Source organism: Crocuta crocuta, unplaced genomic scaffold, assembly GCF_008692635.1.
Source record: "Crocuta crocuta isolate KB4526 unplaced genomic scaffold, BGI_CrCroc_1.0 scaffold256, whole genome shotgun sequence".
NCBI classification, from domain to species: domain Eukaryota; kingdom Metazoa; phylum Chordata; class Mammalia; order Carnivora; family Hyaenidae; genus Crocuta; species Crocuta crocuta.
Genome location: NW_027530999.1, coordinates 1,922,879 through 1,948,379, shown reverse-complemented (window position 1 = coordinate 1,948,379; position 25,501 = coordinate 1,922,879). Strand labels below are relative to the sequence as shown.

Here is a 25,501-nt window from a genome sequence, read left to right as displayed (position 1 = left end):
GAGTTTGAGCCCCACATTGGGCTCTGTGCTGACAGCTCAGAGCCTGGAGTCTACTTTGGCTTCTGTGTCTCCCTTGCTCTGCCCCTCCCCCACTCACACTGTGTGTGTGTGTGTGTGTGTGTGTGTGTGTGTGTGTGTGTGTGTAAATTTTAAAAAATTTAATTAAAAAAAAAGAAAGAAAGAGGAACCTTTTTAAAAATTGAATACACATTTCTGAGGAAGGGACAGGGTTTTAAAAAGATTCCCAATTGATTTTCATGTGCAGCCAAGGTTGAGAACCACTGCCCTATAGCAACAGACACCTTGCCTTGTTTAAGAGTCGATCCAAGGAAGCTGTTGGTTGCTATTGACACAGACTTTCCCCAAACTCAAGATAACAGATTTAACATCAGTGTGCTCCCCTTCTAGGTCTTTTCGCCATTCCTCCAGGACTTCTACTATAAGGAAAGCAGCCCCTGGACCAACATCCTCTAAGATGTTTATATGGACCAGTGGCCGGACCTCTTCATCTTACAGACACGATGAGAAAAGGTAAATTACTGGGAACTCCTGGGGCTTTTCAGAATCACTTAACTTGACTATCCAGACAGCGTGTAAGTAGGAAAGCAAGAGGCAACTGAGCTTCATGTTTGGCATGTGTTAATGAGGGACGGGCACTACATTGAGGGAGGAGGGTTTCTGACACTCTAGCCCACTCCCTTACACTCTTGGTGCTCCCTCCCACTGCATCGCTTTGCAAAGGCTCTTCCCTGTCAGAGATGCCCTTCACCCATACACACACCTTTACCCACTTAGCTAGCTCCAGCTCTGCTTTCAGAATATCCATTCAATCAGAGCCTCCTGCCATCTCTTGACCAGCATGGACACTGTGGTTCACAGTGAATTCCCAGCACCTTCCATTGTCCGTGGCACACAGTAAATGCTCAATAAATACTGACCCAAAATGATGAAAATTGCCTTTCAAAGACATATGGCAAGGAAGGAAAGCAGAAACTGCAAGAGGGTGAAAAGAGGTTGCAAGCCCATGAAGCCCTCAAAGTCCTTAGAAGAATAAGTAGCATGGGGCAGGGGAGGTGTGGAGGAATAAGAAGAAAGATTGACAGGCAGAGGCAATGTTAATAAAAGACAAAATGACAATTACACAGTTCAGTCTAGCCCTCCCACTTGTGTTTAGGGAACAAATCCATCCATAAAATTCTCAGGCCATTTTTAAATATTTGCTTTCTCTCCATTTATTGTCTTCTGCTTCTCTCTTTTCCTCATTGGCCTTATACTATTACTTGGGTTTGGTGGAGTTCGAAACACAACTACCTACACCAGCATACTGCAACTTAAGCAAGGCTCACCTGCTGCAGACGCTGACAGAAACCAGACTTGATAAATGGTGCTGGACATAGGAAGGACCTGAGGGAGGTTGACTTGAATGCAGTTTTGAGAGCTGGTACTTACATTTTTACTTTTAAAGTCTGTATTACCCTACAGAGGAAATCCTTTGAAAACTGCCAAAAGCAAAAGTGTTCTTCCCAGTAACTAGATATTACAGCAAAAAACTTGGGAACAACATCAATATTCACAAAAGAAAATCTGTTAAATAAATCATGGAATGTAATATATTACTTAGCACTTAAAAATACTTTGACATAATATTAACTGAAAAATCAGGTTGAAAAATTGCATACGATCTATGATTGCAGCCACTATGTGTACACACACACACACACACACACACACGTGTATATATATGTGTGTGTGTGTGTGTGTGTATATATATATATATATACACATATATACACACACAGGAAAAAGAAGCCTGGAAGGAAAAACATGTTTTTCACTTCTCCATTTTCCAAATGCTTTGTAATATGTTATACTATCTTAATTATGGGAAAAATAATGATATGAAATTTAGGTAAAATTGCAGCCCAGAAGGCAACTAGTGTTTGAACAAAGTCCTACTGCTCAACACAACACAAGAAGATGGACTGAAAATTCGCTGTCTTTGTTCATCTCTAGGTTTCCACATGCTTTTCCTCAGTGCTTAATCAAGCTATTGTTCATATGCTTTCAAGCCAGCTAAGTGAATCATTTTTCAGCAAGATCTTTACTGTAAGACTAAAACTTGGTGTGTCATTTGAAAATTTCATATTTTGAACTTAATCACCTTATTTCCCCCCACCACCAAAAAAAAGAAGTCCCTGACAGTGATAGCGAGAAATGACAGGGACTGTGCTGCTCTACAGCAATATTGTGACTTTCAGTGGCCAACCTGTCTGAGATTTTGAAGGCTTCATCAGAGCAGGTGACGTGTGATTTATTTCACCTTCTATTTATTCTCACCGAATAATTTAATTAAGCATATTTTAATATATGAATAACACTTTTACAAACAGTTTAACACTAACAAGAAATTGCTATGTACTATATGTTTTATATAAACTACTCTCCTTATTTATAAGATAGAGAATGATTATGCCTGTTTTACAGATGAGGAAGCTTAGGCTCAGAGATTTTTAAATAACTTCCAAGGGTCCAATGACTGGCCAGTGATGGAATCAGAATTTGAACTCAAGGTCATATTCTCTCCCCTGCACCCTAGAGCTTCCATAGCCTCTTTCAAACATGAGACACTTAGAACAGCAATGAACAGCCAAGCCCACAGCGGGGAAGGTTATATTAAAATAAACCTGAAAACTGCATATCAGAGGAGATTGTAACCACGTGGATATGATATATTGGCAATGTTTGTGGAATTAAAGGGAGCCAATAACTAGCTTCATATTCTACACCATTAAAATTATATGAAACTCTTAAATTACTACTTTAATTTTTTTGTTTCAAATTATGATTTCAATAACTATGAGATTTAAAATAATTAAAATATTGACTCTAAGAAATAATTTTCAGCAAGCTTTATTTATGGGATAGGAATGCCAAGACTATGAAATCAATCTGCACAGTTTTAGCCTTGAAAGTCAAAGACAAATGGAAAAACAGCCAATGAACACAGCAACAGAATCTGCCACTAAGCCAGTATCCCTAGTTTGATAGTGCATCTGTCTGTACCTCTCCCTTGACCACACCTTCCTCTTCATTACCTAATTCACAGACTCCTTCAGGAGAAGACTCTGATTTTAAACCTGATTTGGAACAGCGTCTATTGTGCTGCTTAAGATGCTCTTAGTGGCAGTAATCATGGTGGTAACGAAGGTGATGATGGCTGATAATGAATCTCGATAATTAAGGTCCTCAAGTTAATTATTTGGAAATAAATGAAGTAGGTTGTCTGGCAGCAGTGCCCGGCCGGCCGTGCTGGCAATCATTCCACCTGCACTTTCTTATTCTGCAAAGCTGGCCTTCGTGCGCCCGGCTTCCCCAGCTGCGCTCCTAAGGCAATCCCAGGGGCCAGGCAGCCAAAACTCTTCAGCTCCGCTCTGTGCCACCTCTTCTCCAGACCACAGCCAAACTTGTCAGGACACAGGCTTCCCTGGGATCCCTCAAGAGGTGAAACATCAGGAAATAGCTTACAGACAAGCAGAGCAACTCAAGAGAAGGAAAAGTCCACCCGAAATCCTGAAACCAAATGTCTTATGGCTCAAGGGAAGTTAAAGTCAATGTTGCATTTTTTCCCCATCTGTTTAATTCAGTGCCAGTCCTTGTTCTGATCATCTGCTCTATGCAAAACACTGATTTCCATCCTTATCCCCCATTTCACACAGCAGCAGTATGAAGGAATACTTTTTCATCTCTGAACAAACTTCTTTGTTAGATGAGCTTAGTTTAATCCCTAAATTGTAGGCAGCACAATAAAACAGCATCAACAATAACTAATTCAGAATTTAAAGAAGAGAGAGGTTATCGGCTAAGGACAGTACAGCCAAGCTTTTATCAAATGTTCTTTGGATTGTTTTTATTAAATAGTGAACGATATAAAGGAATATTTATCATGTTAACACACAAAGGATGAGGATATAATAAGCATCTGAGTACGCTTCATTAAGGTTAAAAAATGAAGCAATCAGAATCTTTGAAGCTGTTGAGAATACTTCCCTAATGGCACCCTCCTCCCTACCCAGAGATAACTACCATCCTGAATTTTCTGTTTGTCATTCCCTTGCTTTCTCTTCAGGAGTTTATCACACTTGAATCTTTAAACAATATATTGTTTACTTCTGAATGTTCGGAGGCTTTATATAAATGGAATCATGCTTTATGAATTATTCTGCAACTTTTTTCACCAAACATTGTTTCTATGATTTATCAGTGCCGATGTGAGTAGAGTAGTACAATTCATTTTCTCTGCTATGTAGTATGCTATGATATGAATATACTACCATTTATTCATCCAGTCTATTGCTAATAGACATTTGCATCATTTCTAGTTCTTTTTGTACCAACAACGCTGCCATAATCCCTCTTGTCCATGCCTCCTTGTACACTTTGTACAAATATTTCTTAGGATATATACCCAACTTGGGTATATTTACTTCAAAAGCTTCCACTCTACCAGGTAATGCCATTGCTTTCCACAGCAGCCATTAATATGATTTCATTGCTCTACAACCTTATGAGGGTTTTCAGACTTTGTTTTTTAAGTTTATTCATTTCTTTTGAGAGAGAGAGAAAGCGAGAAGGAGAAAGAGAATGAGTGGGGAGAGGGGAGCAGCAGAGAGAGAAGGAGAGAGAGAATCCCAAGCAGGCTTTGCATTGTCAGCATAGAGCCCAATGCAGGGCTCAAACTCACGAATTGCGAGACCCGAGCCAAAAATCAAGTCTAATGTCTAACTAACTGAGCCACCCGTGTGCCCCAGGTTTTCAGATTTTTAATTTTCACCAATCGAGAGGGCACTATGCCTTCAAGTTCCATTTCTCAGATTACTAATAATACTGAGCCTATTTCCTTTATTCTTCTCTGTGAATTGTGTGTTCAAATATGTAGTCAATTTTTCTACTGAATTTTTTGTCTTTTTCTTACTAACTTACAGGAAATCTTTGAAAAATGTATATTAACCCTTTGTTTACTGTGTGCAAATAGCTTCTCCCAGTTTGTCTTCACCCTCTTTATGATGTCTTCTCATAAATATATGCTCTTATTTTAATGTGTTCTAAGTTAGCAATTTTTTTGAACATTTTGAAATCCCTTCCTACTCCAAGTTCACAATTTCCTTAATATTTTGTAGGTGTGCCTTTCACAATTTAGTCTTCAATCATCTGAAGTTGACTTTTGTGTTTTGTGAAATAGGCATCCATTTTTTTTCCCTACAGATAACCAAATGGCCTCACACCTTTTCTTAGATAGAATATCCTTTCCCCAGTGATCTAAAAGCACACATGTATCATATATCAGATTTCCATGTGTGCATGGATATGTTCCTGGAACTCCATTTTATTTCACTGGTCAACTTTGTCTACCTCAGATAGACAGCACGCTTGAGCTTACAAACTTTAGCGTTGTAATAATCTTGATATCTGACAGGAAAAGTCACTCGCCTTGTTCTTTTCTAATCAGACATGGATTTGCTATCCTTAAATGTTTGTACTTCCATATAAATTTTAGAATCAGCATGTCAAGTCTTGTCTACCCTGTATGAAATTTTAATTTTCTTGAATTTAATAAAATTTCTTAAAATTTTATTGGAATTTTATGAAATCTCTTCATTAGTTTATGGAAAATTTGCATCTTTATATCATCAAGTCTTTCACTGAATGAATATGATTAATCTTTACATTGATTTGTCTTCCCTAATATCTCCCAATAAAGCTTCATAGATACTCCAAAGAGAAATTGCACATAGCTCATTAGATTTATTCCTAAGTATTTTGATTTTTTAATGTTTAAGTATATTTTCAAAAAATAAATGAATAAACATAAATTATATTTTCTGCCTTTACAGGCATGTGGAAAGGCAAATGGTATATCAACTTTTATTTCAACTATACTAATTTTCTAATTAATTTTAATAATTAATCTATAGATTTTTTTGTATTTTCTTCAGTCATATCATTAGTGAAAAATACATTTTTTGCTTCTTTTTATCATTAAATATACCATTTCCTTTATTTTTCTTGCCTTATTATACTAGCTAGTAAACCACAAATAAAACATAATAGTGAATATCTTTGCTTCATTCCTGCTCATAGTGGATCCTTTAAATATTTTACCATTATGTATCAGGTTTACTATTGGTATTTCCTCTATTCACCACATTAAGAATGTTTCTATTCTGAGGCATCTGGGTGGCTCAGTCAGTTGAGCGTCCAAGTTGCGTTCAGATCATGATCTCGCAGTTTGTTAGTTCAAGCCCCACATCCCGCTCTCTGCTGTCAGCACAGAGCCCGCTCGGGATCCTCTGTCCTCACACCCGTGCCCCTCCCTCACTTGCACTTTCTCAAAAATAAATAAACATTTTTAAAAATGTTTCTATTTCTGATTTGTTAAGAGGGTTTTTTTTTTATCATGAATGGATGGTATCATCAAATATGTTTCTCTTCTTATAATGGTAACCATTTAATATGTTTATGTATTACATTAATAGATAATCAGATGACCAACATTATATTCCTGGGATAGCCCCAAATTGATAGTGATGTGTTTTCACTTTTATATATCACTAGATTTAGTGAGCTAACTTGTTTTTTAAGTATTTGCATTCATGTTTATGAATGAAATTGGTCCATTACTCTCCTCTTTGTGTTGTCTGATTTGCCTTTAGTATCAAAATTTGCTAACCTCTTAACTAGGTTGGATAGCACTCCATCTTTTTCTATACTCCAGAATGATTTTCCACTATGAGGATATTTAAATTTTATGATTCTATTTTTTAATGATTTAAACTATTCAGATTTTCTAGTTGTTTCTGAATATGTTTCAGTAAGTTATATATTTATAAGAATTTACTGTATATTTCAGTAAATTATGTATCCAAAGTTTTCAAATGCCTTGCTATAAAGGTGCTTTAAATATCCTCTATTATCTTTCTAATGCATGCTGTATTTGTATTTATGGTTTTTAAATTCTTAATATTTATTTGGCCCTTCTCTATTTTATTCTTGATCAGTCTTGTCAGATGTTTGTATATTTCATTGTCTTTTCAAAAAATTAATTTTGAATTCATTGATCCTTTAATATAATTTATCTTCTATTATTTATTATTTCCCTCATATTTTCTTTTAATATATTCTCTTAATATTTTTATAACTCCCTAAATTAGATGCCTACCATATTAATTTTTAGGCTCCTTTCTTATCTAATACAGGCATTTAATATTATACATTTCTTACTATGTATTGCTTTAGTCACATCTCATTAGCTGCTCTACAGTGTTTTTGTTATAATTCATTCCTAAATATGTCCTACTTTATCATGTTTTATTCTATGACCCATGAGTTCTTTGGAACTCTATTTTTATCTCCATATATAGAGTCATTCTAGTTATTTTTTGTTACTTATTTTTACCACTTTGCAGTAGAACCAAATAATGTAGTCAGTGTAAAGGCAATACTTCTCAAAGACTCTTTAGGTTATAAAGTCACCCTAACTTAGCTAACTGATTCACATAATTTTCTTTCTTTCTATATTTTTCACTAAAGAGTTTTATCAATTCCAATTGATCAATAGATCAATGCTAATAGATCAGGTAAAAAATAAAAATACATGGCTACAATATGTTTAAAAATTAAGAATTAAAAATTAAGATACCACTCAGAAAATGTATGATCTGGTAAGTTAAAGACAGGACTAAATAGAAGTAACTCCTACTTTTTTCTCCATAATTTTGCTTTCATCCTTTGTCTATTATTCATAAAATAATATTTCAAGACTTCCTTGGAAGTCCTGTGGATTAATAAGTTTACAATAACATTAGGTTCATGGACAAAACCTATCATGTTAATGACTATATTAAAAGTAACTATCATTTGTTCCCAGACGCAAAGCACATTTCTCCCAATGGAATGTACTTTAAAAGATTGGAAACAGAATAATTAAATTAATCTACATATATATAGAGAGAGAGATACATCTGTAAAGCTCAAGGAAGAGAAAACATGAAATCTGGAAGTAATAGAAGAAGAGGATATACATATGAAGAAGCACATCTCAAAAATGTGGAAGGCTTTGGTGGACAAAAGACAGAAAAATAGCTGATTGTTTTGTTTTGTTTTCCTTTAAAGTTTATTTCTTTTTTCCTTTTTTTATACCAATTTTAGTTAGTTAACATACAGTGCAATATTGGTTTCAGGAGTAGAATTCAGTGATTCATCACTTACATATAACACCCAGTGCTCATCACAATTGCTTTTCTTAGTACCCATCACCCATCTAACCCATCTCCCACCCACCTCCCTCCGTCAACCCATAGTTTGTTCTCTATCATTAAGAGTCTTTTGTGGTTTGGGGCGCCTGGGTGGCTTAGTCGGTTAAGCGTCCGACTTTCGCTTAGGTCATGATCTCGTAGTTCGTGGGTTCGAGCCCCGCGTCGGGCTCTGTGCTGGCTGCCAGCTCAGAGCCTGGAGCCTGCTTCGGTCTGTGACTCCCTCTCTCTCTGGCCCTCCCCTGCTCACGCTGTCTCTCTCTCTCCTAGAAATAAATAAAACATTACAAAAAAAAAAAAAAAAAGAGTCTTTTGTGGTTTATTCCTCTCTTTTCGCTCTTCCTCTTCTTTCCATATGTTTATCTGTTTTGTTTCTTAAATTCTACATATGAGTGAAATCATATGGCATTTGTCTTTCTCTGATTGATTTATTTCACTTAGCATAATACATTCTAGCTCCATCCACCTCAGAACAATGGCTGTTTTAATCAATGCCACTCCCAGCTCTGCCATATGAGATAACACTTTTAGTGTTCCTGGAGCAGAAATATATAGCAACTCTGCTCATTTCAGCACACCTGACACTCAGCCTTCCACTGCCCCATAGATTNCAGCTGGCTCTTTTCCTTGAAGTCTGGAAATGAGAGACTTTTGAGTGCCTCAAAATCTTGAAGTCTTTCTGGAAGTAATACTAAATTTGTTGGTGGTAGAGTCCAATGGACACTGACAGAAAAAAGAAGCCAGGAGTCTGTTCCAGCCATGTTTCTCTGATTATTTGTTTTCAGTTGGTCATTTAGCCTCCTAATGCTGGCTATCTCACAACTTAAGCATGTTGTAGCCATATCTAGCCCACATAAAAGGAACATATTTTGTGACCCTAATAAATGCAAGAGACTGAGCCTACAAAGATAAATATGGTCTGATTCTCACTGTTAAGTAGCTCTGTATTCATTAGGCCAGAAAGACATAAATATAAATATTTAGTATGTTAAGTAATATATACGAGTTTCTGAAGCATCTCCCCCAAGTAACTTCAGATACACATAATTCTTTACTTTTATTCATATCTTTCCCATGCCTCCCAGGCCCCCTCACCTCTCACAGATTCCATACCCTTTGCAGACTTTCCTTCCTGCCCTCTCTGTGTTCCAGCACCTTCACTGTTATTTCTCTGATGAGAAAGTCTCATTAAAACCCACAGTGTTACTTGTTCTGGAAAGCAATGATGCTCAGATCTAAGTTTTCATCTCCTCTGCCACTGCTTTTTTCCCAATTCCTCTTTATCTAACCCTTGAAACACTGGGAGAGTTCTAGAATTAGCCTCTGCCTCCAGACATAAACTTTTTTCTTTTTTTTTTTTTTTTGGTTTTTTAAAATTTTTATGTTTATTTGTTTATTTTGAGAGCGACAGAGTTAGCACAAGTAGGGGAGGGACAAAGGGAAAGGGAAACAGAGAATCCCAAGCAGGCTCCACAGCATCAGCATGGAGCCTGACATGGGGCTCGAACTCATGAAACTGTGAGATCATGACCTGAGCCAAAATCAAGAGTTGGACACTCAACTGACTGAGCCACCCAGGCGCCCCAAGATGTAAACTTTTCTAAGTAATCAACCACACTAACATGAGTGATCTTTCTAAAGTACAAATGAAATTATATCATTTCATTCCTTAAATTCTTTTAATGGTTCTTCTAACTTCAGAAGACACACAAGATCCTTTACCTCTGACCCCTGCTTAACTAACTAGCTTGCTGCCTTCCATCCCTTACCCACCAGATCCTAGAGTCCAGCCATACTCAACTACTCCTACTCTGTCACATTCTGCCTAGATACTCTTCTCTTTCTCAATTGTTTGCTCATCAGAAACTCAGTTCAGTCTGCTATAGGACCCTTAACCATCACCACTGAAATCAAGTTATGGCCTTCAACTGGCACACTTCTACACCACCTTCATGCTTATAAAGCATAGCCCTGGGATAGTTTATCTACCATCAATCTGCTGAATGCCCAGTTCAAGGAATACTCAACACAGTGATGGCCAATTTGCTTGAAACTATTACACACTGCCACCACCCAAAATTTGGCCAATCATTTTGATAATTTTCTTAAATTTAGCTATGTACCAAAAACTCAGTGTGCTCAATGTAATCCTACATAGTTTTAAGGGTTAGCAGACTGCCAATCTGTGCCTTATGCTGATTCTCCTCTTCAACTTTCCCCCACCATTTTTACCCAGAACCCTCCCTTTGCAATAACAGGGCCAGAGCAGAGACAAATTAAACATTTTGTAAGATGATGTTATAAGGACAAAACAAAAAATATTTTGAAATAAAATTTCAAAAAATCTTCAAAAAGCTGTTAAAATTCCTGTTCAAAATTAACTACCATAACCTTATAGTTAAAAGAACTATTGGTTAATTGATAAAGTTAACAAATCTATCAAAGTAGTCAAAATGAAATTTGTCAGAAGAATCTCAATGATGCTAAAATGTTAGCAAAATGACAATGACTCTAAAAAGGTTTTGAAAAAAATCAGCATAAACTGAGATTCTCCCAAATGAAATGCCAAATTTTGTTATTTCTATTAGAAGAATATATTCACACACATAGTCAAGAAAGATAAATCTATGAATATATTCATAAGAATATATTTATAAAGAGACTCAGTCTCCCTAGGAAGCTTAGCTTTAAAAAAAAATCAGAGATCTTCCAAAGCTACTAAAAAGAATATATTCATAAGAAGAATTTACTTTTTGATTGAAGATGTTCTTAAAATATCCATAACAAAAAGGTATCCATATTCATTTACCATACTTAAGACAATACTCCTTTCAAAGGTCTTTGTTAAGTGTGTAAATGTGATAAAGTAGGCAAACTATTCATTAGCAAACTGATCCTTCAGTAAATTGGCACTTGGTGAATTAGCCATTCAATAACTGATCCTTTGGCAAATGGCCACAGCACATTGACTTGCTTCTCCTCTGTATTCCTCTCAAATCAGTTTCATTGGTCTCTCACCCAGCCCCCCAGGACATGTCTTATTCACTTTGTATCCCCAGAACTCAGCACCATATGTTTCATCTTATAAGAACTTAAAAATATTGACAAATGAATTAATAAATAATCTTTACCCTGCCTTAACCTCAGTATTTTTCTCCTGGCAGGCTAACTACCAAGGTAATCTGAATTTAAATAGGGAAGACCGGGGGGAAATCTTACACATTTACTCTTTATATATGTGTATATATATATATATACACACATATATATATATACACATATATATATATGAGACTATATATATATATAGTCTCATAAATAATTTGCTTATGAACTATATAGCCTGAGTCCTAATATCAAACTTTAAGAAACTATCCAAATATGGAGTTTGAAATAAAATTATATTGTGCTGACTATTGTTTGGGGGGAAAATGAAGCTTTATTGGATAATTGAAAATCCTTTTTTATGCAAGATATTTTATTAGACTTGGATTTGCCTTGTAGATTTATTATAAGACTTTTGTTGTACTTGGATTTGCCTTGTATATACAAGTTATTAATAACTTCCATTTACCAAAAGGATTTGGACAGAATGTCCCCCGCACATATAGTAAAGACCGTACATTATCTACTATTTGTTCTGTCAACATCTATAAATGTTGACTTATATCCACCATATTGATTCATAGTTTATCATGAAGCCAAGATTGCCTCAACAGAGCTCAAACATACTGCTTTTCCAGAACACACCTAAGCTAGAACTGCACCAAACTTAGAAATTCAAATTCCTGGGGTACCTGAGTGGCTCAGTTGGTTAAGTGTCCAACTCTTGATTTTGGCTCAGGTCATGATCTCACAGTTTGTGGTTCTGAGCCCCACATCAGGCTCTGCACTGACAGTGTGGGGTCTGCTTGCACTTCTCTCTCTTTTCCTCTCTCTCTGCCCCACCCCTACTAATGTGCTCACTCTCTCTTGCTCTCTCTCAAAAGTAAATAAACATTAAAAAAAAATTTTTTTTTAAGAAATCCAAGTTCCCACTGTATACCTACTGTTGGACATCCCACATGTTCAAAACTGAATTTGTAGTCATGCTCCATATTCATTCTTTCTCCTGAGATCTGTACTTCATTGAACTGAATTGGACTTCATTCCCTTATTTCTCCTCTGCCCCCTTTCAGATAGATCCATAGAGAATAAAGGCAAAGAACCAAAGGGAGATGAAATACTAGCTCTGTTACTACTGGCACAATAGCTTCCAAAGTACAAGCTTTCCTAGTGTGAAGCCTGAAACATAGCATTGAAGACAGCTTGGCATGAAAGAGCCCACCTAAATAACCACTTAGTTTCAGACTATGTAAACCGCCTTCTCCCACTTGGGCTTACTACCTGAAGATAGTAAAGGCAAGCCACACCAGCCCTGAACAAAGACAAGTCCAAAAGGATTTTTTAAAAACTGTGCCATACATGAACAATGACATTCAAATTCACCTAAAAGATAGACCTGGCCCCTGACTGTCATGCTTTGGTCCATCTCACCAGTCAGATTAGTCATTCCTCACCTGAGCTCAGGACACTATGCTTGTGGGAGAATCTATAATGCACCATCAGCTTCTCCCTTCTTAGCCAGGGCAGCAAAAGTCCCTTCTTTGGGACCCAGAAGAGTCAGGACAGAAGAATCCTAGTTTTAACACCTTCTACCACATCTCCAGTGATCCAAGCCAAGTACTTGGGCCTAAATCTAATCTACATCCTTCCTCTGACTTCCTTATCATCCTCTACATCCTATCAATCACCAAACCCTAGAGTTTTATTTTCACTGTTCCCCCATACATCCTTTTCTCTCTATCTATCCTACTTCAATCATCAGGCCTCATCACCCTTTGCCAACACTACAGAAACAATCTCCTAATTCTTTCTGATTTGTTTTGGTCTATTTCTAATCTATTCTCCACACTGTAGCCAAAGTGATCGTTCTGAAACTCAGCCCTGATTATGTCACTCTCTGACAGCTTCCTGTTAACTACAGGATAAAAGTCAAGCTCTTTAGGATTTACAAAACACTTCATGACCTAGTACCTTTCCAAACTCACTGGCCCCATCTCCCCTGTCCCACACTTATCCCAGTAATAGTAAAATGCTTGTCGTTTTTGACAGTCACCTTGCAGTTGCAAATCTTCATCCCTTCCTTCATGTAATTCCTTCTGTTTGAAATACCCTAGAGTCCCTGTCTTAGTTGGTTAATTCTGATTCAATCTTGAAGCTTCTGCTTAAGGGATTACCTCCAGGAAGGTGTCCCTAACCTTAATGCCTTATTGCTTCTTGTCCTGCTCCCTCAAGGCTGGGGCACTTACTTCCCTTCTGTACTCACTCTGTGAGTCGCTCCGTCATTGAATCCACTACCCTTTACTGATATTTATTTTCATGTCTTTCTTGGGCAGAGACAGTATCCCCAGGAACTAGAGATTACCAGCACTTGAGATAAATTTGTGGATTTAAACTGAATACTTTGTTTTCCCAAATTATTCATTCCTTAATATATCCATTAATTCAATAATAATTTACTGATAAATTTCATGAGTATGTTCCACTCCACTCATCCACTTTCTTTTGGCTGAGTAATATCCTTATTTCCCAAATATCTCTGGTCTGTGTGGAAACCAACCATTTTCCTTCTTTGCAATTTCCAAAGCATATGAAGAACATTTGTCACCCATTTCCAAACTATGATTTGTTTTTAAATTACTCATTTGAATCACTTTTATATGCTTCTTGTTCTGGTGACATAACTGATTACACTGCTTCTTTCATGGATATGGACTGACATAAGTGATGTAGAGTGACAGCCTAATCCTCTGGAACTGTGAGACTACTGCTTTCTCTTTGCTGGCTTCCCTCTGCAGTAAATGCAAACCTCAAAGACAGCCATCAGAATTAAATACATTTTGATAAATAATAGCCTAGTAACATCACATTACTTTTGCAACAGGTCTTTTTTTTTTTATTGTTTATTTATTTATTTTGAGTGAGAAAGAGTTTGCACACAAGCAGGGGAGGGGCAGAGAGAGAATCTTAAGCAGGCTTTGTGCCTTCACCACAGCAACTGATGCAGGGCTCGAACTCACAAACTGTGAGATCAGGACCTGATTCAAAATCCAGAGTCAAATGCCTAACTGACTGAGCCACCCAGGCACCCTACAACAAGATCTTTGAAGTCACTCAGTTTCTCCCTGCCTACTATTGGCTTTCATTGCTAATGGGCACAGATTTTTTAAATCAAGTTAATAAAGAGTCAAATTTAAAGAGCTTTGATATAAATCTTATATTTTCCCAAGGAAATCTCAGGAAGCAAATGGAGAAACTTAGAAGGTGGGTAGTGACCAGTCTCTGGAAGTCAAAAGCAGAGCAGAGCAGCTAGTCTGGGGACATTTGACTTGGGGTCTGTAGACTAATGAAAGATATGAACTCTCAGGGCTTCTGGTGATGATGATAATGAGCAGCTGACAGTGAGGAAGGGTGGAGGGGAGCCAAGAAGGACATGATCACAGAAATATGGCTTCTATTTAGCTACAATTCCCCTACTACAATGGGCCCACTCCTTAGGGAAAGAATAAGATTTGTATAAACTACTTGGTGAATACAACTTTAAATAATAATAAGCTAATTGGTTAATTTCATGCTCCAATAACTAAATTAATAAATACTCTATCCTAAAACCCTTTGGAAATATATTAAGTTCGTACATGTTTTCACACTTTTCTACAGAGAATCAAAATATCTAACAACCAGCCCAGAATGAACTAGCCAACCAGAATGGATGCCAGTCACCAACATCAGTAAGACCATCCTACCATCCTAGAGCACAAACCTAAACAGAAGCCCTGATTATATATACAATTGTACTAGTAACAAGGATCTCTTCCCTTCTCTGCAAAGTCCCATTCTAGATTTTACTCAGGTTATTTTTTTTCCAAGCAACAAGAATGACTAGGGATAAAAATTTTAAAGAAAATCTGAAATTATTCTTGTGTATGTTGGCTTTTTGTCTGAAGCTAAAAAAAAAAAGCCGTAAGAATTTATTTCTCCATTTTTCAGCTATTTGTCTTCCCAGGCCCTAAAGGCCAACAACACCCCTACTCCTGGGCCCCTGCTATCCCAAACTTGCTTCTCAGAATAGAAACTAAAGGAGGTCCTGAGCTGCTCCTTCCCCAGTCACCTGCTTTACCAAATCCTACACTTCTCACATATCTCTCCAAGCAACCAGCACCCCAGCAGTTTCTTCTTTTTTATCTTCTCCTCCAGGTCTTCTTTCAAATTCAGTCTCCCACTCATTAGCTTTCTACATTATTTATTTCCCTGCCATTCTATCCTTTAGAAATTCTTTGGAAGATTGCAGCAATGTTAAGATACTTTGACGAACCTATCACAGAGCTGTAGCTTCCCACCCCATTTTCCAATGGGAGCATTTGTTAAATGTTTCACGTCAGTCATTCTCCTGGATGATTTACTTATGTCATCTCATTCAACCATTATAATGTAGTTAAACATTATTCCCACTATTCAGGAAACTGGAAATCAGAAAGGAGGAGGAACTTACCTTGATCACACAGGTAGTCAGCAGGGAAATCAGGTTTTGAACTCAGGAGCCAATTGGTCCAATCTCATGTCCCTTCTTACTCTATGTTTCTGCTGTGAAAATAAAAAAAAAAAATACTAATAAAAGTACCCAAAGTTATGGAGCCTGGCCCTTGACTGACATTTTTAAAACTCACTCAAGTGTTTACATCTATAGGAAAAAAGATTGGGTCACCACTCCACATTTTCATATAGGTTATAAATCTCAAGCCAACAGCGCCCTAAGCTACCCTAAGCTTGAGAAAAACATTAACCAAAATAACTTCTGTCTATTACTACTTAAGGGAAATAAGGTATTAAGTTGGTAGATTTCCGAGGTATATTGCCATTTATTTGGATTAATGCTCTGTTAGGTATTCAGAGAGTATAAAGTGATCGATAATGATCAGCTGGAGGTTAAATGGCAAATCCAAAAGCATTCTTTTAAGAGTTGAAGGAAGTGTTTTCTTTCTTCAGATTTAAGAGGAGGAAAAAGTATTTACAATCAGACATGGGCCCCAAGGAAAGAAGGGGGAATTGTTTCTGCTCAAGGTTGGTGTGTGCGTGCATGCGTGCATGTGTGTGTGTATATTGGGAGACAGTTGTCACATAGTGGGATCCGACTGCATTCAGGTAGATTTAGAGAGCTCCTCTAAAAAGGAAGGAAAGCATGGGCAGAGACTTACCCACTCTTTAGGAGTGTGCTGATTAACTGTGAACTTCATGTAAGACTGTATTATTTTCAACCTCAGAAATATTTACCAAAAAATCAGGGACCACGACCTCCTGGACAAAAGGAAAACTGTCACAGCACTGAAAGCAGGAGAGGACCGGGCCATTCTCCTGGGACTGGCCATGATGGTCTGCTCCATCATGATGTACTTTCTGCTGGGAATCACACTCCTGCGCTCATACATGCAGAGGTAATGCCATTGGGGGGTTGGGACACGGTCGTTTGTCTTCTCCTTCTCCTTCCTCTTCCATAGTTTATCAATCCTAAAATCCTCTTTCTCACCTCCTTTCCCAATAATAACTTTGAGCAGTGCCTAGAATGTAGTATTTTTAATAATGTTATTGAATGATAATGATAAAAATAGTTCTATGTATACACTACCTACTATGTGCAGGAACTTTCTGTACATGACTTGCTTAATGCTCACAGATACGTTATAAGGCAAATATGATATGAATATACTTCTTATAAGAATGGCAAAAGTGAGGCTCAAGATAAATATAATTTGCCTGATATCACACAACTCTAGCATATAGCAAAGGTACAATTCAAACCCACATCCCACTAATTCCAGAGTCCCTATTCTTGCCTCTTCACTCCTCTGTTCTCCACCATCCTTCTTTTTCCAGCCCATACCCCTCTTCATCACCCCACATATCAGTGGTTCTCAACTGTGTATTTAAACTTCCTGAGAAACTTTAAAAAATACAGATGTTCAGTCCAGCTCCCATTCTCCCAGGTCAGATTTAATGGCCTATAGCGGGACCCAGTCACCAACATCTTTCAAAGTTCCCCCAGGTAATCCTAATGTGCTGTCAAAGCTGAGAAACACTGCTATGCATCAACTTTGAACAGTAACAGATTTTGAATCCCTTTCATTTTAATATTTGCCCTAGGTTTACTGAATAGATAGGGAGGCAATTAAATACTGAAACAGCAAGTATATTCCCCCTGAGTAAGCCACATGATAAATCCCCACAGCCTCTCCAGCTAACTGTTGTCCACAAATTGGACACTTTGAGCACAGGGGAGCCCAGCATTGCTGTAACTAATGGGGTAAGTCTCACAGTGGTTTGGCTCAAAGGAATGAGGCCCTTTCAAATGAAAAATTGAGATTTCGATCTGAAAGAGAGTCAAACCATTTTGTGGCATTCATTTCTCCACCCAAATTAATACTTTCATTTTAGAAGCAAAATCTAGCTGAAATACAGTAATTTGCTAAAATTAAGGCATCATCTTTCCATTTGTGACTGCTCTGCTCTGTGTCTCTGATGCCTTCAGCTGTGCTCCTTCTCAATGAAAGCACTGATGCCTCAGGCCTGAGTGTTCACTGATTCCAAAACCGCTTTCAGATCTTCACATCTGCTTAGAACCATCTAAGACTTTTTCTCCCTTTTGTAGAAGCAAAACCTGACCATCCATGTCCTAGGAAAATACAATTTGCCACACCAGAGGGGGTCAGGGCTAGTAACCTGCCTCTGGCATAAAGCTGGACATGAAACAGGAAGTCAACACATGTCCAGCAAAAGGAAAGGGTATTAATCTGCAAAGAAAGTGTGCTGTTTTCTGATCACAATGGTAATCAGTTTATGCCCAGAGGCAAAACTTTGATTGCTGGTGTGTCACTTCTTAATTATAAATGTTACCCTTGATCGTAAAATTATAAGTATTTCAGAGTAAAAAACTGGCCAACGGGCAACTGGAGGTTTGTTTGTTTTTTCTTTTTTAATCTTTCTAGCAGAGGTTCCAGGGCACTGACATGAGCCCATTATCTCCATAGAAGGGCCTCTCTTCCACTGTGTTCAAAGGGAGGCAAACCAGTACCACGGAACGAGGCTGGGCCTCAGAGAAATGCCAGATTGGGCAGAATCACCATTTCCATCACTTACTCGCTAAGTGCCCTTGCATGTGTCCTGATTTCTCTGACTCTCAGTAAACTCACCTTAAAGAAAAATTTAGTACCCAACCTATAAAGTTTTGGAAATGTACATAAAACACCAATTAGGGTGAAGTCAAGATGCTAGAAGTGATTGTTTTTGGTACAATGAAAGGGTGGGGTTATCTTTTCTCCCTTATTAGAAAGGCCACAAAAAGAAATATATCACTGTCCTTGTATCGATCAAGTTGGACCTCGAGCCCCCACCCCCCACCCCTCTGCCATCTTCCCTCCCCTTCTCCCTCACACCTTGGCTACCTCCAAACCAGGCAGACACTGCAGAGGTGAGGACTTGGGTACGATGGTACTGCTGACAAGGTAGAAATACAGGGCGGCTGCAGGTTGTGACATCAAAGATGCCTTATGCTTACCAGTGAATTTGATAAAAAAGTAAAAACCTGACTTAAATCAAGCATTGGATAGTGTAGTACATCTGAGAGAAGTCACTGGAAGTTTTCAGGTGCCAGGCAGTTTATCCATGTTTATATTGTACTTGGCCTAAAGCTGCTCAATTCAAAGGCATAAACTCTAACAAACAGATTGCATGATAGATTTGGATTCCTCAGGTTAAGATGACCCCCTCTGATTACGCCTTCCTCGCCCTTAGCGTCCGGGCCCGTGTTTACTCTCGCCTCTCTCTGTAGCGTGTGGACTGAGGAGTCTCAATGCACCTTGGTGAACGCGTCCATCACAGAAACGTTTAACTGCTCCTTCAGCTGTGGTCCCGACTGCTGGAAACTCTCTCAGTACCCCTGCCTCCAGGTGTACGTTAACCTGACTTCTTCCGGTGAAAAGCTCCTTCTCTACCACACTGAAGAGACCATGAAAATCAATCAGAAGGTAGGAGTTTGGCACACACACACACTGCATTTGGCTCACCCCCACAGAGCTCCTGCATGCAGCCTTCTGAGGCCTCCCCGCGCCAATGTTTCAAAGGAAAATACCCCTGGAAAGCAGGCCCTGCCTCCTCCATTTGTAGAACTATCTGACTCTTGACTGGGAGACATTTATTTTCTGTGCATGTTGTAGACAAATCATTCCCCCATTTTGTGGGAGTGGAGACTTACCCTTTACTATCATCTAGGAAAGTAAACGTTCTATCATTTATGCACAAATAGACTGGGTCGTTCAAAGCAATAGTGCAGCTTAGTCCAAGTGGTACAAGCCAAACAAAAAACAAAAACAAAAACAAAACAAAAAAACAAAAAACAAACACCCAAAAATAAAAAAACAGGTATTCGTCATATACCTGAGAACACTGGAGTAAAACTGCATTTTGCTTTTCCATAGCCAATGTCACAGGGATATAACTTAGTTTCTCTGAGCTTCAGCTTCCTTTTCTCTAAAAAGGTAATAACAATGGCCATCTTGCCAAGTCATTTGGAGGATCAGAGCTGTGTACGTAAAGTGTGGAGCAGATCATGGTGCCTGGCATGGGGGGGGGCTTCAATCCATGGTCACAGTGTGCGTGTGTGTCTGTGTTTCCCTCTTCATATGCACTAGGTTCAGGAGCTGAATTTCCCAGCACCGATATACTCAACTCCACATGGTAGATGCACAACCAGTGTGTATTGTGTGAAAGCTGTACAGAACACTTGCGATTCTAAGGTCTGAGGTGATGAGTAACGTGTCAGCAGAACCAACCTGCCATTATCAATGTTAAGTTAAATACAGCGAGTTTAGGATTTGTGGTAGCAATTTAGATATGCCAAGAGCACCCGATGCCACTCTCCAGTAGGACAACTGGTCTCATTACTAGGATACAACCCTCATGAACTGCACTCTTTCTGTAAAAACTTCACAATCCATCACAGTGATCAGCACCTAAATGATACAGGTTATATATGCACTGAAAAAATGAAGTAGTTTAGAAATTAGATGCTAGAACATAGGACCTGTTTTGTGTTATATGGACACAAAGTAAGAAAATCCACCTTGCATTTTGGCCACAGTAACTTGAAAAAATCCTTGCAGATATCTCTGAGGACTGAACATAATGAATATTTCAGAGACCATCGTTTGAAAACGTCTGCTGCGATTTCCTTTCGTTTGTCGCAGCTACAAATAATACCAATCCTAACCCTGTTCTGCAAATATATAAAGCTTGGCTCTTCCACAAGTGTTTGCTTTTCAAGATCTTCCCTCAAGTCAGATCTTTAAATCAAAGCTGACCTATAATGGCGAATGCCTATAAAACTCTCAGATCTCTGCGGAACTGGAAACTGGCCAAAGTTGAAGAGGCATCAAAAAGTAGGACAGATTTCCATTTCCTTATTTTGACATTTTATCACTACAGCCCTGTGAATGCATTATTTAGGCTATAAACAGGGAGTGAACCTAGCATAGAAAGTCTCAGTTAAAAATTTAGGACCAGTATCTGCTGTCAGCATGACACTAGGTCATTGTTTGGTTTATTTGCCCCACTACCTTGTTTTTAACCGTGAATTATAACATACAGAAACATGCAAGAAATCAGAGTGCAGCTCAAGTATTTAATACATAGACCACCACGAGGGTAAAGAAATAAAACATTTCTTGCACCGCAAAAATACCCCTCATGCCCCCTCCCAATAATAGGCTCTGTCTCTCGCTAAAGGTAACAATCATCCTGACAATATGGTAATTACTTTTTTAAATTTTTCTTTGTACTGTTATCACCGAAGCCTATATCCTTAAACATTATCTTTTAGTTTTGTCTGGTTTTTAAACCTTATATAAATGGAATTATACAGAATATTTCCCTCTGTGTCTGGCTTCTTTCACACAATACGTAGGTTAGAGCCATTCCACTTGGTGATAGTTCATTCATTTTCATTACTGTATCATATCCCACTGTATGACCATGCCAACTTACTTATTCATTCTACTGTTTATGGACATTTTGAATCCTGTACAGTTTGAGGCTATCACAAATAATTCTGCCATGAATTATATATCTTGTATATGTCTCTTGGTGCACAAGCAGATATATTTCTGTTATGTATAAACCTGGGAATGAAATATCTAGATCACAGGGCACACATATCTGAAAATTTAGTAGATAATACCAAATGGTTTTCCAACATGCCTGCTCAACTTACACTCCCACCCTGAATACATGAGAGATTTTATTGTTTCAAATCCTTACCAACCCTTGCTATCATCTGTAATTTTAACTTTAGCTAATGTACTGATATTTCTTTGTGATTCTGATAACTAATGTTGTCAAGTGCCTTTTCATTTATTTATTGGCTATCTGGATGTTCTCTTTTGGACAATGTCTGTTGAAGTCCCTTGTCCATTTTTCTATCAGATTGTTTCTTCTTCATATTCATTGCAGGAATTCTTTATATCTAGATATGAACTTCTTTTGGTTATATGTGTTATAAATGTCTTCTCTCATTCCATGGCCTTTTCACTCTCTTAATGATGTCTTTGAATGAAAGAACTTTCTAATTTCAATGTAGACAAATTTTGTCAATCTGTTTTTGCTGTTGTGGTGGTGTGGTTGTTGTTTTGGTGTTTGGGTTTGGGGGAGGTTTTTTTCGTTTGTTTTGTTTTCCTGGTATTTTTTTGTTCTGTTTAAAAGTCTTTACCTATCCTGAGTTCATAAATTCATTCTCCTAAATCACCTTCTAGAAATGTTATTATTTCTCCTTTCACATTTAGAATACCATCTGCCCAGAATTCATTTTTATGCAGGAGTCTGCTTTCTTTCCACTGCTCCCACCCCACAACCACCACCACTANNCCCCCCCCAGCCCTGGCTTTTCAAGACTATATTTAAATTCAAGTTGATTAACACATACTATTGGTTTCAGGAGTAGAATTTAGTGAGTCATCACTTACAGGTAACACCAAGTACTCATCACAAGGGCCCTCCTTAATGCCCATCACCCATTTAGCCCATCCCCCACCCACCTTCCCTCCAGCCTGGTTTCTGGGTTTCTCTTTTTTTCTCATGTTGACAGCCATTTGCCCAAGTCTACTTATGAAAAGACCACTTTTCCTCACTAGATTATTATTATAATCTGATCCCCCCCCAACTTTTTTTCTTGGACATTATCTTTTGTATTACTATTCTTTTAGGATTTAACCTACAGATTACAACTTGCAATCTTGACTAAGACATTAAAACATCTTAACTCCTACTTATTGTCCCCCCAATGTATTATCATTTTATTCTGTATACACTTTAAATTCATGCAGACATCATTATTGTCTTTGTAGATGGTAGATATTAATTTAGATGTGTCCTCATAGTATTCTATTTTTATTATCATTCATTTCTTCCTTTATCTCTGTTCTTCCATCTGGGATCATTTTTCTACTATATAAAGATTACTCTTTAGTATTTACTTAGTGCTATATCTGCTCTAGAGAATTATCTCTGCTTTCCTTTGCCTGAAAATATTTTTATTTCACTTTCATTCTTGAAGGATGCATTCACTGAGCGTAAAATATGAAGTCGGCTATTATTTTGTTTCTGCACATCAGAAACATCCCATTGTCCCCTGGTAAGCTTTATTACTATTTAGAAATCAACTCTCAGTCTAATTGATGCTTCTTTGAAGCTAATCTTGGTTTAGTTTATAGAGCATTTTATTTGGTTTCCTATAGTTTAACTCTTAAGTGGCAGAGTGTGCATTTATTTTTATTTAGCCTGCTTACTGCTTCCCAGGGCTTCTTTGGCCATTCCTTGATGTTCTTCATCAATTTCAGAAAGTGCTCAGTCAGTATGTCATCAAATATTGTCTGCTTTGATTCGCTCCTATTTCTCCTTTTGGCATTCCTTCTAGCCATATGTTAGGCTCTTTCATCATATCCCCTGTGTATCCTACTCTCTCTTTCTCGTAGCTATCCTCTCTTTAATCTCTCAGTGCTTTATTCTGGATACTGATCTATCTTCTAATTTGTAATTCATTCCTCAGCTTTGACAAATCTACTGTTGAGCTTACCCATTGAGTTCATAGTTTCTTGTATTGTATTTTTCATTTCGGGAATATCCATTTGAGTCTGTTTCACCATTTCTAATTTTCTGAAATATCCCCATTCTTGTCTTTTAAGTCCTTCAATGTTAAAAGTAAAATTATAGTTATTTTAAAGTTTATCTGGATGACTTCAATATCCACAGCCACTAAGGTGTTATTTTCTTTTCTTCTTTTCTATGTTTTCATGTTTGTCTTGTAATAGCTGGTTATTTCTTATCAGGTATCATATTTGTAAAATTATGATTATTGTAATAAATTATAAAATTATTAAAATTATTAAAATAATTTTAAGCCTGGGACGATGTCAAGATGTTATCTTTTCCTAAAAGTATTTCCATTTGCTTCTGCCAGGTTCCTGAGTGTATAAGCCATACGTGATCATGTCATTCTGACTTCATAAACTGAGATATACAAGTCTGAATTGAAGTCCCTTTGAAGATTTACTTCAGGTTGCCATTATTCCTAGGATGCAATCCCTTAAGGGCCCCAACATAATGGATGGGGGGGCAGTCATCGGGGCTCCTACCTGATAGATCTTCAATGATGGGTCCTGTCCCTAGCTCTGCAAGGCTGTCCAGCATGCTGTTCAGCTTTCTAGGCTCTCAGTCCCCCTCTAGACTCAGGATATACTCCCAAGGGAAAGGTAGCTCACCTTCTTGGCCCCACAGCTCTTCACACTCTGAACCTCTGTCCTCTGCCTTTAATCAGAAGTGTATAAATTGGGGCGCCTGGGTTAAGCCAGTCCATTAAGCATCCGACTTTGACTCAGGTCATGACGTCTCAGTTTATGAGTTCAAGCCCCATGTCGGGCTGTGTGCTAACACCACAGAGCCTGGAGCCAGCTTCAGATTCTGTGCCTCCCTCTCTCTCTGTCCCTGCCCCCCTTGCATTCTGTCTCTGTCCCTCTCTCAAAAATTAATAAGCATTAAAAAAAAGTATACATATTGAAAACACAGTTACCTCCACATTAGAAGGTCATTAAACCACAAACTTCATGCAACATGGGGAATATTCAGGATATTCCCATGGAAAACATAAAAATATTCTTTATGTGGAGCTCTCCTTCCTGTTACCCTACCCCAAGCTCACAGTCTTCCCCAGAGTTACCAAGAAATAGGCATCATTTTATTGAGATACATAAGGTACTACTGACCATCTTTGATCTGAGAAAACAGGAGGCAAAAGGGTGTTTATCAGTCAAGCTCTCTCNACTCTCTCTGCCCCTCCCTGGCTTGTGTACACTCTCTCACTCTCTCTCTCATATATATATATATATATATATATATATATATATATTTAGCTTTTAAAACAAATGCCCAGCCTTTTGTCAATATTATAGTTGGAGCTGCTTAAGCTGATAAGCTGGCATGGTCTTGTAGAGCAACTGGCTGCCCCTGCCTCTCAACGCCGAGAGGCTGTCAGAGGAATCCTAAACAGTGGTTGACGATTAATTCACTATGGTTGTTAAATTGCTCAATGCCAGGCTCCTTTGGAAGTTTAAAACCTATTCTGCCCACCAGGGATTCTCAAAACATGACTCTGTGGTTTGAGGGTAGATTTTAAATAAAATTTGGTATAAAACCAGAAAATGTATCCATTAAAGGGGTTCTGAACTCAGTGCCAGTGTTGTTTGAGGTGGGAAGAGAGGGTGTTACCCACATCATCAAGTAATTCTCCAAAACCAGCTGCATGTCCTACAATTCAACTCAAATTTGACACTATCTACCCAGAGATAGCATTAGAGTCCATACATTAAGAGCCCAGTTCCAGAAGACTGCCCGCCTCTCGAGTTCCGATGCCAGTCAAAAGCCCAGGTTATTGGAGATTCCAGAGTCCCCCTAGTTAATTTGCTAGAGTAGCTCATAAACTCAGAGACACATTTTGGTTACTAGATTCCCAGGTTATTTTAAAATGATAGAATTCAGGAACATCCAGGTGCAAG

The 25,501-nt window shown here is 38.0% G+C and overlaps 1 protein-coding gene across 1 annotated transcript in view; it reads left to right on the top strand.

Moving 5' to 3' along the window:
- The first annotated feature begins 475 nt into the window (after positions 1-475).
- The window catches only part of KCNMB2 (potassium calcium-activated channel subfamily M regulatory beta subunit 2), a 33,148-nt gene continuing 8,122 nt past the window's right edge, over positions 476-25,501 (top strand). Inside the window, exons 1-3 of the mRNA XM_077770587.1 lie at positions 476-531; positions 16,673-16,843; positions 19,234-19,429. Of these exons, the coding sequence (XP_077626713.1) occupies positions 476-531; positions 16,673-16,843; positions 19,234-19,429 (423 nt within the window). The remainder of the gene's footprint in view (positions 532-16,672; positions 16,844-19,233; positions 19,430-25,501) is intronic.